At 39.2% G+C, this 14,834-nt stretch overlaps 1 protein-coding gene across 1 annotated transcript in view; it reads right to left on the reverse strand.

The window, feature by feature from the left end:
• Positions 1-14,834, reverse strand: part of trappc8 (trafficking protein particle complex subunit 8) — a 42,697-nt gene that overhangs the window by 20,320 nt on the left and 7,543 nt on the right. The window contains exons 7-15 of the mRNA XM_032572504.1: positions 14,480-14,745; positions 14,120-14,235; positions 13,878-14,028; positions 6,850-6,950; positions 6,555-6,660; positions 6,331-6,462; positions 5,814-6,038; positions 3,660-3,765; positions 2,901-3,095 (exon numbers count right to left, since the gene is read on the reverse strand). Of these exons, the coding sequence (XP_032428395.1) occupies positions 2,901-3,095; positions 3,660-3,765; positions 5,814-6,038; positions 6,331-6,462; positions 6,555-6,660; positions 6,850-6,950; positions 13,878-14,028; positions 14,120-14,235; positions 14,480-14,745 (1,398 nt within the window). The remainder of the gene's footprint in view (positions 1-2,900; positions 3,096-3,659; positions 3,766-5,813; positions 6,039-6,330; positions 6,463-6,554; positions 6,661-6,849; positions 6,951-13,877; positions 14,029-14,119; positions 14,236-14,479; positions 14,746-14,834) is intronic.

Raw genomic sequence — 14,834 nt, forward strand, 5'->3', positions numbered from 1 at the left:
AAGCGGAGAGACTGTTTAGCCAATCAGAATGCAGAACACAATGCACGATGCAAATCTGTGAAGCAGTGAGACCGTGAAAGGTGAACCGCGATATAGCGAGGGTTCACTGTAATGTGAGAGGGCTGGGTCATGACCCAGCACTCTCACAGTCCTCTCACGATAAAGAAGAAGAAAATATTAGCCCTATTAAAATCGCTTAAAAGTTCAATAGCTCTATTGCAAGAGACACATCTTAATGAATTGGAACACAAGAAACTAAAAAGAGAGTGGGTGGATCAAGTGTTTTTTGCCAGCTGTCCAAAAGCAGAGGAAGAGGAGTGGCGATTCTATTCAGCCAAACAACCTACTTCTCGGTGCAGATGGAGGTGAAAGACACGCAGGGTAGATATGTGGTGGAGGGCTCAGTAGAAGGGATGGACATAACAATAATGAATATACAGTATATGCCCCAAATGAAGATGATCCAACCTTTTTTATATAGAAGTAGCTTCCGTCTTAGCAAAAGATTCAAAAGGTGTAATAATTTTGGCGGGAGACTTCAATTTTGTGTTGGACCCAAAACAAGATAAATCACCGCCAGAACATGGCTCTCTTGGCAAAAAGACGAAAGCCTTGAAACACCTGCTAGAGGAGTTGGGAATGGTGGATTCTTGGAGAACATGTGACCCACAGGGTAGGGACTTTACGTTCTTGTTAAACGTGCATGGTTCATACTCAAGATTAGATATATTTGTATCCAAACAAGACCTCCATAGGTTGTTACATAGTGTTATTGAACCTATTACCTTGTCAGACCATGGACCAGTCAGAATAACATTAAGGATGAAAACTGAAAAATATTTTAAATACTGGAGATTGAACGTCTCCATGTTGAACGATCCACATGTCCAAGAACAAATGAAGACAACAATAGATTAATATTTTCATTTGAATGATAATGGGGCAGTGTCCCAGGCGATATTGTGGGATGGAGCTAAGGCGGTAATTAGGGGTAAATGCATAGAACTGGCAAGCAAATTAAAGAAACAGCAGGTACAGAAAGAAAATGACCTAGAAAATGAAATAAAAAGACTAGAATAGACCCATAAAAGTGACAGAAAAGAAGAGACACTGAAACAACTTAGAAAAATCAGGGAAGCACTGGACAAACTACTTATCTATAAGGCAGAAGGTGCTATGAGATATACTGGTCAAAAATACTATGAGATGGGTAACCGTGCGAGCCGTTTATTAGCTTTCCAATTGAGAAAAATACAGGCCAGACGAGTGGTTCCAAACATGTCACCCTGGAAACGAAAAAGAACTATCCCAACCAGAAAAAACTGCAAAGGGGTTCTGCGAATTTTATAAAGAATTATACGATTCCCAAACTCTACCCCAGAAAAGGGTGGTAATGGAGGACTTCTTTAAAACGCTTAATTTACCTTAACTAACATCGGAAGAAGCGGATAATCTGAATAGGCTAATCATGGATATTGAGGTTGAGGAAGTAATTAAATGATCAAAAAGCAATAAAAGTCCAGGGACAGATGGTCTAAGTGGAGAGTTCTATAAAGTATTCATAAAAGAACTTACCCCTAAACTATGTGCAGTATTTAACTACACTCTAAAGGAAAATGATCCTCCAAAAAGCTGATCAGAAGCAATAATAACGTTATACATAAAGAGGGGAAAAACCCTAAAGAGTGTGCCTCCTACTGCCCTTTAAGTCTTTTAGAGAACGATTTAAAAATTTACATATGTATTTATGGGTGGTAACAGGGTGGACCAGCAGCTGAGCTCTATTTCCCGCAAATTGGGATTTATAAAGGAAAGGTGCGCGGCCACGTGCGTGCGCACGGCTTTATGCATCTGATTTTTTTATGCCCTGCACTTTTCTAAATTTTTCCGTATGCTAAGTTTTAGTGTGAAAATGTCACACTCTTATGCATGAGGCCCCAGATCTTTACCTTCGCAAGGCAGTTGATTGAGTCCTGGAAGATTAGGTGTGCGGTTAAAATTTGTTTTGTAGAAGTCTACAATTGTGTTCAAGAGGCATTGTGTGAGGAGGGATGAGAGTGGATTCCTCCAAGTCTGAAGGCATAGTTCTACCTCAGAAAAAAGTGGACTCCCTTTAGGTCACGAGCCAGTCCATGCCACAGGTGGATTAGTTCAAGTGTCTTGGTGTATATTCTGCAAGTTGTAGTAGGTTGGAGCAGGAGTTGAATAAACACCCTAGCCTGTCTAATGTAATGTGGACTCCAGTGAAGAAAGAGCTGAACCAAATAAAGCTTAAGTTACTGGCCTGTACGTTCAAACTCTCACCTACGATCATGAGATCATGCCTTAAAGAATTAGATGCTACATACTAGTGGCTGTATGAGCTTCCTTCAAAGGGAGGCTGGGGCAAGTCTTAGCAACAGGCAGACCTCTCTGCTTGACTCAGAGTCGCTGATCCTTCACAGTGAAAGGAGTCAGTCAGGGTGGTTGAGCATCAAGGTGTTCTTGGTATGTTCTACTGAAAGAAGAGTCTGGAGCAGACCCAGAGCACATGTTCCTTCTGGTCTATGAACACTTGGTCTGGTCTATGAGAACATAAGCTGTAGACCTCCACTAGGAAAATAGATTTTTGGGTTGATCTCATCATGGATAACAGAGAACTGGAGGGAGTAAAGATGGTTGATGGAGTTCCACACACAGAAGACTTAAAACCTCTGCACAACATAAAAAACTTTTGTCAATGTTAAAGAAAGGGCTGCAACATATCCAAATACAATGACGCGGTGTTTTTTACTTCACTGGAGAATTATTCTTAATGGAGCAATATTATTTCCCCTAACAAAATAAATAAAGCTTTATATTCAGTTGAAAAGTGAAAACAAGCAATAGTGATATTTAGACCCAGTCACATTAACTCTTACCCGCAATCACAGCCAGTGGGTGATGGAGGTTATTTGTCTGACTGTTCAGACAACACTGAGTAGGTTGGAAGTTACTTGGAAGAATCCCTCGATTGGCAGATGCTGCAAGCTGCTCCTCAAGTTGGCACCACAGGACTGACAAATCTTGGTCATACTCCTGATCCAAGGAAACGTGAGTAGCTGCCTGCTTCTCCCCTACAAAAAAGTACTTGGAATTAATCATTTGCTGTGTTAAATACAATAATAAAATTCATAATTAAGATTAAATCTTAAATTACTGATGCATATGAAAAGGAAGCTAAAGCTGTGAGCATTCCAATTCCAGCATAGAGAATTATGTTTGAAAAACTGACTGAATGTCATGGAAATATTCCTTGTAGAACAAAGGTGGTTTTGGAACTTTACAGACCACACTGACATTTCAGCTTTACAAACCTGTCAAAGCCTTCAGTATCTTACAATCATAAAACACAAGTCTGAAACCAACTGCAACACACACCTCTAATAGACAAACGCAAGATGACCATCAGTCTTAGCTTCTTTATCAAGCAAATGTTCTAGAACATTATTTTCAATAAAAAGCAATGAATTACTGTGTAGTTCCTTCGTAGAGCACTAGTGCACAGAATTCTGGTGTATAGGAGAGAAATGTGCAGCTTTCATATTCATATCTGAATATTCAATAAATTAACTGATAGAACATTTGACTAAAAAAATAAGATTGGTGGGTGATATTTTAAAGAGATGCCAGAGGGTTACCTTCTGCAAGGCGGCGTTCATGTCCAAAGTAAACTCTGGTAGCAGAGCTATGGATGTGAGGCAGCGGCAGCTGGGGGAGGCAGCTTTCGTTTTCTCCAAGAACACTCTAAGAAAAAAAACAAAACAATTGTAAATCAACTCATCATTATTGCTGCTCGATTAATCACTTAAGCTATAATTACATCATGACTGTTATGTAGGATTAAACTTGTTACTCTGATAAAGTTGCTGCAAGAGGATTGCTGCAAATTTAGTGACAGTATTTATTACTGTCAGTCACTAATCCTGCATTGTTTAACAACTAGAATTAAATAGGAATGTATGTTTTTTTAAATGTGTTTATACATTTACACTTAATAGATAATATTTAAACTTCACATTTTTTGTGATTTTTGTGAATTGTTGTGAATTAGTACACAACAATATGTATAAAACTAAACTGAGGAGTAATTTAATGTTTGTCTTCTCATTATAGTTGTTTAAATTCTGTATAGTTGGGCTCACAACTACACAGCATAGTAAGTAGTAACTATGCTGTCTCTTCCACTGGTATTTTGGTCAGAAGCAAAAATACTTGAGAACCACTGAGTCAGACTGCCCACAGTTCAATCCAGAATGATTCATACCCCTGACCATCTGACAGATTTATATGTAGATGTATTTAGAGTTTTTATTTAACAGATAAGTTTTTATCTAATAAAAAATGAGATGGGTATCAACCTAAAGATTATTTAACAATATAACAGAATTCTGAAAAATAATTATGCTTCTGTTTATTTTACAATTTATTAAAGCTGGCATGTCAAAAGGTATTCACACCCTTCTCAATGATCAATGGAAATCTTTATTGGCATTGCAGTTTTACAGCCTTTCTTCTAATTGCTCAGCAGCTTTTGGAATGTTTCCTCTGGTGCCTTGGTGATGAGCAACAGGAGGGGGTTTGCAATATGGATTTAAAATCTTACATTTTGTGGTATTTATTGTGATAATGAAAAAAGTGACAATAAATAGATATTGATAACTTCTGTGGTATGACTTTGAATGCATGTCACTGCAGTCAAAGCTCCTCATACAAAAATGCTCTTAAATAACCTCTCCATTTTAAAAACAGGCTTCTTCAGGACACCAGTTCTGATTTCATCACTGAACTGCACACTGTAACCACATTGAATCATATTTTCAAATTCATTATTGATCTTTGCCACCAACAATGGAGAAAATACCAAAAGTAACAATCCCACTGAGACTGTCAGATTTTGCAGTCAGACTATTAATTAGAATTTATAATTTTCCCTGTAAGAACATTTGTAAGATAATGTTAAAAGATACACTGACTGCTTATCCCTGGTTCCAAGTCTTAGGTATTAGAAGGCCTGTTGTCACACCAATCTTTATCTCCTTCCACAGATTCTGGCCGGGCCTTTCTACACATCCAATTATAAAAACTTCCAGTTATTGCTGGGCAAAAAAAATCAATAAGATTTGTCGCAATAAACACGTGATCCGTAGCAATAGAAAATATGTGTGTCTGGTGGAACATCCAATAATTTCCCTGATCCAGCACCGTACAGCATTCTGGGGGAGATTTTTGCTGCTCAACCTCTCACAGAGGCCCTGCTGTAGGGAGAAGGTGCAGCACAGCAGAAAGCAAGGAGGAGGATGTAAGCAGCAAGTACACGAGGATGAGGGACAGTGCTAAGACCCTATTCCTCGCCCTGATTGGTTGCTGTTGTATGGTCATTAGGATCTCAGTCTAACAGATACTACAGTTTTTTTCAAAGGATAACATCAGCTGAATCTTCTGAGCTGTAAAACAGCTGCACAGCTAACAACTGTACTTTTAATTTTCATTACATCACTTAATGTTTAAACAAAAATCACTGACTTTAAATTCAGCTTAATGGAGTATATTGTGCATTTTTCTTTTGCGTTACCTTAATTTACATCTAATCCTTATCTATTTAGACTCATTTACTTCACACTGATAATGAATACATTTGCTAGCCAAAAAAAATTACTACTCTTAATTTCAATTTGATTCAAGACCAAACTACAAAAATGAAGGCATTTCTAGAAACCTCTTTAAAAATGATCAGTGTTGGATCACATCTACGAACAAGGTTCAGAAAAACAGAAGATTCTTTTTAATCTCACCTTGACAACGTAGAGGTATTCTCTGAGAAAGGCAGCTTGCTGTGTGGCTGTCTGTTGGCTATCATTAATCAGAATCTGTCTGAAGGCCTGTAAAGCGTTCTCAGGCTGCCCCAGTGTAAAGGACTGACGACCAATTGTAAAGTTGATATGATCCTCTGCCAAAGACCAGCCTCTGTCCTTGTAGACCTGCATGGCTTGACTGTAACAGCGCAGTGCGTGCCTCCTCTACATGAAGAAATAAAGTGAGGGAGAGAGAAAAGACTACAGTAGAAATATTGTCATGTTTTTTTCTTCTTTATAAAGTTGCTAATTGATATTGACTATTTCTCTTGGTACTGAGTGAGGTATTACCTGAAGATATTAACTGTTGACTATAAAAGAATGCTTTAATATGTAGATGGTTATTAAAAAAAATTTCAGAACAGAATCATTTCTGATTGGATTTCTGAACAGGTTTTTAATAAGCATCTGCATATTAATGTCTGGTGTTAATCAAGGTTAGGTGCATCAGAGGTACCTGTCCTGCTTTGCTGAAGCGATGACCAGCCAGGATCATATGGAAAGCAAACTTGCGCACCATAGGGTTACGCATGTTAATGAAGCAATGGGCTGCCTGCTCCAACAGCAGAGCGCTACGAAGGTCAGAGTCCTACAAACACAAACACAGCAGCTTCACAGAAGAGCTCAGTGAGCTGCAGGTCACTAGAACAACAGAGATACAAGTAAGGCATGATTTTTCACCTCACTGGTCATCTTAATAAGAAGAGTTGCAGCCTCAGAGTATTTTGCTTGACTTTTCAATATCTCTGCACTGAGTAATGCGCAGCGTTCAGCCAGCATCATGTTTCTGTGGAGATTAAGAAAATATGCTGCCACAAAGGTAATAAAGGAATATTTACCGTCAGTTATTCTTTACCCGACAAAACGTTTTATGGTCAAACTACCGGTATGTGATATTTAACATCTAATATATGAGGATAAGCTCCTATGTAGCAGCTTATGACATGTGATGATGTAAGGTGGCTGAGGATCATACTTGCAAACATCTCTGTACGTCTGGATCGCTGTGTCCATATAGTGGCTTGGATATGGTCTCGAGGCTCCAGCCTGCAGAAAGGCGGACACTGCAGCCATTTCCTAGAAAACAACTCATAATTATTAGACCTAAAGCTGCACAACTATGAAGGAAAAATTAAAAAAAAAACATTAGTCAAATAATTTGGTTAATATTTAAAATATTTTTGCATGACTAATCCCCAAGCTGAGTAGAAAATAAACCTTTGGCGTTATTTCACAAAAAGATTAAAATAAAAGAAACATTAATATAGAATTTTAAAGATTGACTTGTGCTGATTAAGTGTTGGGAAAAACAACTAAATGCAACAGTGAAATAATTACTTGTTTAAAGTAAAACCAGAACTTTATATTTGTTAATTTTGATTAATTGTATAGACTTTGACATGTTAAAAATGGCAAGCCGAATAATCTCTTCTTTTAACTACATATACTATAAAGGGATTTCTGGCACGACTGCAAATCTGACGCACAAGCAAAACTGGTTCTCTTAGCCCAATGGGAGTTCATTTCTGCTTCAAACCCAATCTGATGGGACCCTGGGAAAGGATATTGCTGTGCTCAAGTTGAGCTAAAAGGAACCTATCAGTGAAACTACTCAAGCCTGAAATAGGATCTCAATGCTAAACATGTTCCAGCAGCAGCACAGACATCCCCAACACTTAATGTCAGCGTCTACAGCCCAAATTTGTAAAGGATTTTCTTTTATCTTTTTAAAGGATTTTTTTTACCCTACTGGCCTTTATTTGACAGTGCAACGATGGGAAGCGAGATTGTGAGAGAGGGTGAAGATGTGCTAAAGGTCAAGGGCCCGGGACTCGAACCTGTGACAGCCACGGGGAGGAATAAGGCATCCATGGGTAAAGCATAGGTTACACGCTTTACCCCTGCACCTCCGTCACACCCATAAAGGAGGATTTTCTTAAAGAAGTACCATGAATGAAACACTGGAAAGCTGAATGGGTAGAACAGCACTTTGCTCTAATCTGATGGTTGAAGAACTTGAATAACAGATTAAAACAATAAATATCTTTGTTGTTGAGCTCATACGAATATTTATTCTATCATTCAGAAACAAATAGATTTTAAATCAAAGGTGTTGCTTATTTTGTCTGTATATTTTGTTTAAATTTTAATTCAAATTCAAAATTCAAAAATACTTTATTAATCCCAAAGATAAATTAAATGCAATTAAAACACAATTCTTTGCAATTAATTAATTACAGACTCTGCAATTAACTTTTAAAAATTTGAATCAAGTCCCACGACTAGCTTAAAGTACTGATCACAGGGAGATCACGTGGGTCCGGACCAAGATGGACGCTTGAGGCTCTTCTCCGCTCCAGGCTAAAAATAATTTTACATCTTCCTCCAGTTAAACTCGTTCTTGTCTACTTTGAAACATTTCGGGGATGCCTCGATCACAACGTGAAAAAGATTTCCCAATTTTTTCCCCGCCGGGTTCTTCCACCAAGAAGAAAACCGTTCCGAAGGAATCAAGTCAGGGTGAGGCTAATGCTAGCGTCTCGGAGCTAGCCGACCAAACTACAATGGAGCTGATTTTATCTGAGGTAAAGTCGTTGGCCTCCCGGATGAAAGATATGGATGCATCCATCGGCACCCGACTCGATACTATTGATGTCGCACTGGGCGATTTAAAGGCCTCTGTCGGTTCGGTCGAGAGCTCCCTGTCGCTGCTCTCTAGCAGAGCGGCGGACTTGGAAAAACGCATGGAGGAGGCCGAGGGGAGAATCTCCGGGACAGAGGACAGCCTCGGCGCCCACGGGACAAGCATAGCCGCCATGGAGAAGATAGTGGAACAGCTACAGCTAAAAATAGATGACTTGGAGAACCGTGGTCGGCGTAAAAACTTAAAAATCATTAACTTACCAGAGAAAGTAGAGGGCAACACTCCTCTTGTGGACTTTCTCCAAGAAATGCTACCGACCTTGGTCGGTTTACCAGCTGATCATCCAGCATTGGAGATCGAACGGGCCCACAGGGCTTTAGCTCCTGCTCCGGCCCCGAATAAACCACCACGAAGTATCCTGGTTCGTTTCTTGAGATACTCGCACAGAGAGGCTGTGCTTAATGCAGCAAAGAAGAAGCGTGACATATTCCATGGCGGCTCTCAACTGAGATTCTACCCCGACCTGTCGGCGGAGGTCCTGAGGAGAAGGCGAGAATTTGGTGCTGTGGTGAAGGAGCTGATCCGCCGCGACAAATACCGTGGATTCGCTTATCCCGCTCGCCTCAGATGTCTTCATGAGGGGCGAATCCGTTTTTTCGATACATCTGAGGCTGCCGCTGCATTTCTGGACTCGCTTAAATGTGGTATTCTGTTTATTATTGTTTCTTTTTTCCTGCTTTATTCAGGAAATTTGGAGGAAGATGGACTTTATACCCACGCTGAGACCTAAAAAACATTTTCACTTTTTCTCCTTTTTGAACTTACTATGTTGGGAGGCCTCTCAGTGTGGCTAAATCTTATTTCATTTTATTTTTTTTTTGCCTGGACCACGGATGGTGTTTTGAGCGTCCGGTTGTCGCTGTGACCGAACTTAGAATCGGGAGTTGTATGCTGTTTGGAAACGTTAGTGACATCTTTTTGGGTTGTTCTTTTCTGTCGTTTGGGGACAGGATAGGGGAGGGTGAATGCTGCTGTTTGCAGATTCAGTATTTTATTTATTTTATTTGTTTTTATGTTAAATGTCAGGAACCTAAATGTGTTTTTTCTCTTTTTTATACATACACAAATGTCTATGTACAGCCCAACCTATTCAAATATGACACCCAGTGTTTAAGAGCTGTTTTCTGCCCTTATAGTTTGTATGTCTGGCTCTCTTAGGATTGTTACCTGGAATGTACAGGGACTGGGTCATGTGATCAAGAAGAAGAAGGTTTTGTCTTTCTTGAAAAAAAATAAACTTGACATAGCACTATTACAAGAAACTAGGTTATCTGCTACAGAACATTTGAAACTTAAAAGGGACTGGGTAGGTAATGTATATTTTTCCGCCCATTCACAAAATAAGAAGGGTACGGCCATTCTCATACACAAGAATCTTCCTTTTATTCTGGAGCATGAGGAGAAGGATTCAGAGGGGAGATTTATTCTAATTACAGGGTCGATCCATGGACAACATATAACTATTCTCAATGTATACGCTCCTAATGATGACTCGCCTCAGTTTATGTCACGAATGATCTTATTGTTTAACCATCACTGCAAAGGAATTGGTTTTTTGGCTGGTGACTTTAATTGCGTAATGAACGCATCTCTGGATAGGTCCTCCTCTGCGAAATTGCCGAACCCGAAAGCTTCAGCTGTCCTAAAAAACTTATGCACAGATACTGGTTTGATAGATATTTGGCGACATTTACATCCTAAAACAAGGGACTATACATTTTATTCACATCCCCATAACTCTTATTCCAGGCTGGATTATTTTTTTATCCCCAAGTTGCTTTTACACTCAGTTCAAAGTTGTAACTTAGACCCCATAGTCTTGTCAGATCATGCACCAGTATTTTTAAGTGTTGATCCAGTATTACGTATGCCTAGAACTTTCACTTGGAAATTCAATACCTCCTTTTTAGATAATAAATCCTTTTGCAACTTTGTCCGGAATAACCTATTGCAGTTCTGGCTTGACAACAAAAACTCTCCTGTATCTTCTGCTATGATCTGGGATGCAGCAAAAGCTACTTTGCGCGGCCATCTTATTTCTTACTGCTCTCACCAAAAAGCGGCTCTAGCGGAGAGAAGAAATAACCTTGAAAAAGAGGTGATTCGACTAGAACAAATACACAAACAATCACCAACATTGTCAAATTTAAAGGCACTAATGGCTGTTAAATCTGAGCTTAATATAGACTACACCCGCCAAGTTCAGAAATTACTACTTTATACTAAACAGAAATACTATGAATTTGGTAATAAGTCCAGTCACATGCTTTCTCATTTATTGAAAAATCAAGATAATAGTCGCTTAATCAATATGATAAGAACGCAAAACGAAGACGTCTCATATGACCCAATAATTATTAACAGCACTTTCCGGGATTTTTACACATCTCTATACAATACAGACATGGCTGACCCAGAAGATATCACCTCCTATTTGAGCAATATATCTCTACCTTCTGTCACGGGAGAGGATCGTGCTTTTTTAGATGCTGCAATCACTCCGGAGGAAGTTTGGGCTGCAATTAAATCTATTCCAAACGGAAAGTGTCCTGGACCTGACGGGTTTCCATTGGAATTTTTTAAGTCATTTTGGCCAGAGATTCAATCAATATTAATGCCCGCTGTTAATGACATTTTGAGAAATGGCATCCCCCCCTCGTGGAGACACGCTTCCATCAGTCTTCTTTTAAAAGAAGGTAAAAGTCCCCTGGATTGTTCCTCCTTCAGACCTATTAGTTTGCTTAACGTTGATTATAAAATTGTGGCAAAAGTTTTGGCCCGGAGATTGGAAAATATCCTCCCTAAAATAATAAACCCAGATCAGGCAGGTTTTATAAAAATGAGATATGGCACAGACAATATACGACGCGTTCTTAATGTTGTTCAGTACCTTAACACTCACAAAAAGCCTGCAGTAATTGTTTCCCTTGATGCCGAGAAGGCCTTTGACCGAGTTGAATGGCAGTTTCTTTTTCAGGTGTTACATAAATTCGGTCTGGGCCCAAATTTCATCAACCTGGTTAAAAGCTTTTATTCAGACCCAACAGCCTCAGTTAACACAAATGGCTTGATGTCTGAGCCCTTTAAGATTCATAGGGGTTGCAGGCAGGGGTGCCCCCTCTCACCCCTACTGTTTACATTGTTTATTGAACCTCTGGCCGAGATTATCAGGACTAATCCAGATGTATCTGGAATCAATATAGGCGGTAGAAATCATGTAATTTCACTATTCGCAGATGATGTACTTCTGTATATGTGCAATCCTGAGAAATCAATTCCAGCTATCTTGGAATCTATGGCCACGTTCAGTGCTTTGTCAGGATACAAAATCAACTTAGGAAAGTCTGTCGCCACCCCTTTCGGCATCCCCCCAGAAAAGTTCATGCAATCTCCCTTTCAAATGTCTATGAGAGGCTTCAAGTATCTGGGTATTTTTGTTACACCTGATCTGAATAATCTTTTTGGAGCTAATTATTCACCTCTAATTCAGAAGATAAAACACGATTTAATAAAATGGGCTCCCCTGCCAACTTCTTTCTTAGGGAGAATCAATATTATAAAAATGAATATTCTCCCGCGACTTAACTATTTATATCAAAATCTTCCCTGCTATTTATCTCCTGCACACTTCAAGTCACTAAATTCTCATTTATCTCGCTTTGTTTGGAACAACAAACACCCAAGAGTTAAGTTTTCTATATTAACTAAGCCAAAACATCTTGGAGGACTGTCATTACCATCCCTGCAACTTTATTATTGGGCAGCACAACTTAAAATAATTTCAAATTGTTTATGAATAGAAGTAACTCTTTATGGTTAGATCTGGAATCCCAATCCTGTTTCCCCAGCAAACTTAATTCTCTTTTCTTTATAAGTGGCATAGACCAAATACCCCATCTCAGAAGCAACTTTATTGTTTATAATACCTTGCTGGCTTGGCGAGATGTGAAGAAATATCTTAATATCTCTCCCATCCTCTCTTCTTGGTCGTCGTTAACCTTGAACCCAGATTTACCAGCGGAGATTAGAAACATTGGTTTGTCTGAATGGTCATCTAGGGGACTGTCAATTATTATGGACATACTGGACTCTGACTCTGTTAAATCCTTTGAACAAATTAAGACCAATTTCAATATTTCTAATAGAGATTTTTATAAATACCTACAGATCCGTCATTTTGTGAACTCTCTCAGGAGAACAGGAGACTTACGCACAAGATTGTCAGAGTTAGAAAATATAATTGTCATGACCAAATCTCCAAAAGGACTTATCTCCAAGATATATAGTTTATTATCTGGCTCTGACTCCTCAGCTTACGATGCTATGAAGCTGGTGTGGGAACATGATCTAGGGCTGAAGTTTGATCTAGCAGATTGGGAGGAAATTTGTATTGGGGTTTTTCCCAACTGCACCTCAGTTTCTATACATGAGCAGAACTTTAAATTTTTCTACCGAACTTATTATACACCTGTTCGCCTTCGGAGGATGTTTCCAGATACTTTAGATCTTTGTCGTAAATGCAAAATACATAGGGGCACATTTATTCATCTGTTTTGGTCTTGCAATTGTATTCAAGTTTTCTGGAAAGCAGTTCATCTGATGATACAAGAGATCTTTGGTAAACGGTTCCCACTAACTCCCTCCTTCTGTCTTTTTAATCATACTTCGGAAATTCTATATAATGCAGATACTAAACATTTGCTTGTAATCCTCTTATTTCTGGCCAAGAAATGCATATTACTGAGATGGACAGCACCGCAGGCCCCTACGGTTGATATGTGGATTTCACAAATCTCTGATATTGTTTTAGTTGAAAAGTTGACTCATGATCTTCATCAAAAGTCAGACAAATTCTGGAGGATCTGGGACCCAGTACAATCTTTCTTACAGAGACTGTAATCTTTATTTATCTTATTAATTTACTTGTTTTTTTTTATTTCTTTACATTTAATATATCGTTCACTTGGCTGTCTGGGAGCTTTGACTACTTAGAATGTTGCCTGGGAATGTCTGTCTGTACATTGTGTATGTGGGCTGTATGTATGTTTTTTTTGTTTTTTTTTTAATTTTATTCTATGTTGACACTGCTGTGCTCCTTGTTTATTTGGGGTGGGTTGTTTTTGTTTACTTTTGTTGATGTTTACATATAGTAAAAAAACCAATAAACAAATATTTAAAAAAAAAAAAAAAAAAGTACTGAGCACAGAGTGAAACAGCATGGAAAACATCACACTGATCTGGGATGAGGAACTGTGCTCCAATATGCAACCTGTCCAGACTGACAAAAGAGGGGACCTTACCAGAGCCCCTGCAGCGTACAACATAGCCTGGTCTGACAGAAAATCCTTCTTCGCGGTGTGGTAACAACTATAGGCCAGTTCATAGTGCTGAACCAGGAAGCAGAGGTCAGCCATCTTTCTGATCTGCAGCTCAGGAGCTTCAGGGGGGTATCTGGTATCAGAAAGAAAGCATCAGGACTAATTTAGTACACAATGCTGGCCTCCCATGCTGTCTGGTGATAAAGTAGAGGAAAGGAGCTTACTGAAGGCCATAAGTGCTCTTTGGTTCATTAACACTCTTCTCTGGAACTTTACCTCCACCAAAAAACTTCTTGGTGGCCGTGAACAAAGACCGGCTCAGTCCTTTCCTAGAAACCAGCTAAGAACATAGAGTGAGGGTAAGAGCTGCTAGAATGATGATGAGAGAATTCAGAAGAAAAAAAGATAACATAAAAAACATGTAGCATTTGTAACTTATAATTATAAGTTACACTGGAGATGAGGACTGACGCCTAATTTTCATTTAGGAAATTCAAGATTTATAGCATTAATGAAAAGAATGACCTTCGTAGAATGAAATTTTCCTAACGTGATTTGTTTTCCTCAACCCAGCCCAGGTTTACCTGGTCATTCAGTTGTCTGATGTTTTTTTCTATATGTGGCAGCAAGCCTCTGAAAGTGAATTCTTGGATAAACTGTCTGATGCGGTCATGGTCATTGAGGGTAAGACAGGTGCCGTGGTTCCCTGGAGCTGCAGCCAGGCTGTCTGTGTCTCCTGTGCTTTTCTTCCCATCAACGTCGACAGGGCTGAGTGTTAGGAGGCTGGCTGTGCAGCTGTCTGTGTCCAGTTGAAGGGGGTGGGTATCCAAGCAACTGGATCCTCCAGCTCCTTCATGGGTACAAAGACATACAAGTTCACATTTTAATCCGCTTATTTTACACCGGCTTGCCAGAAGCTCTCCAGTGCCTTCATCATGA

The sequence above is a fragment of the Xiphophorus hellerii genome, chromosome 9 (genome assembly GCF_003331165.1).
Source record: "Xiphophorus hellerii strain 12219 chromosome 9, Xiphophorus_hellerii-4.1, whole genome shotgun sequence".
NCBI lineage: Eukaryota > Metazoa > Chordata > Actinopteri > Cyprinodontiformes > Poeciliidae > Xiphophorus > Xiphophorus hellerii.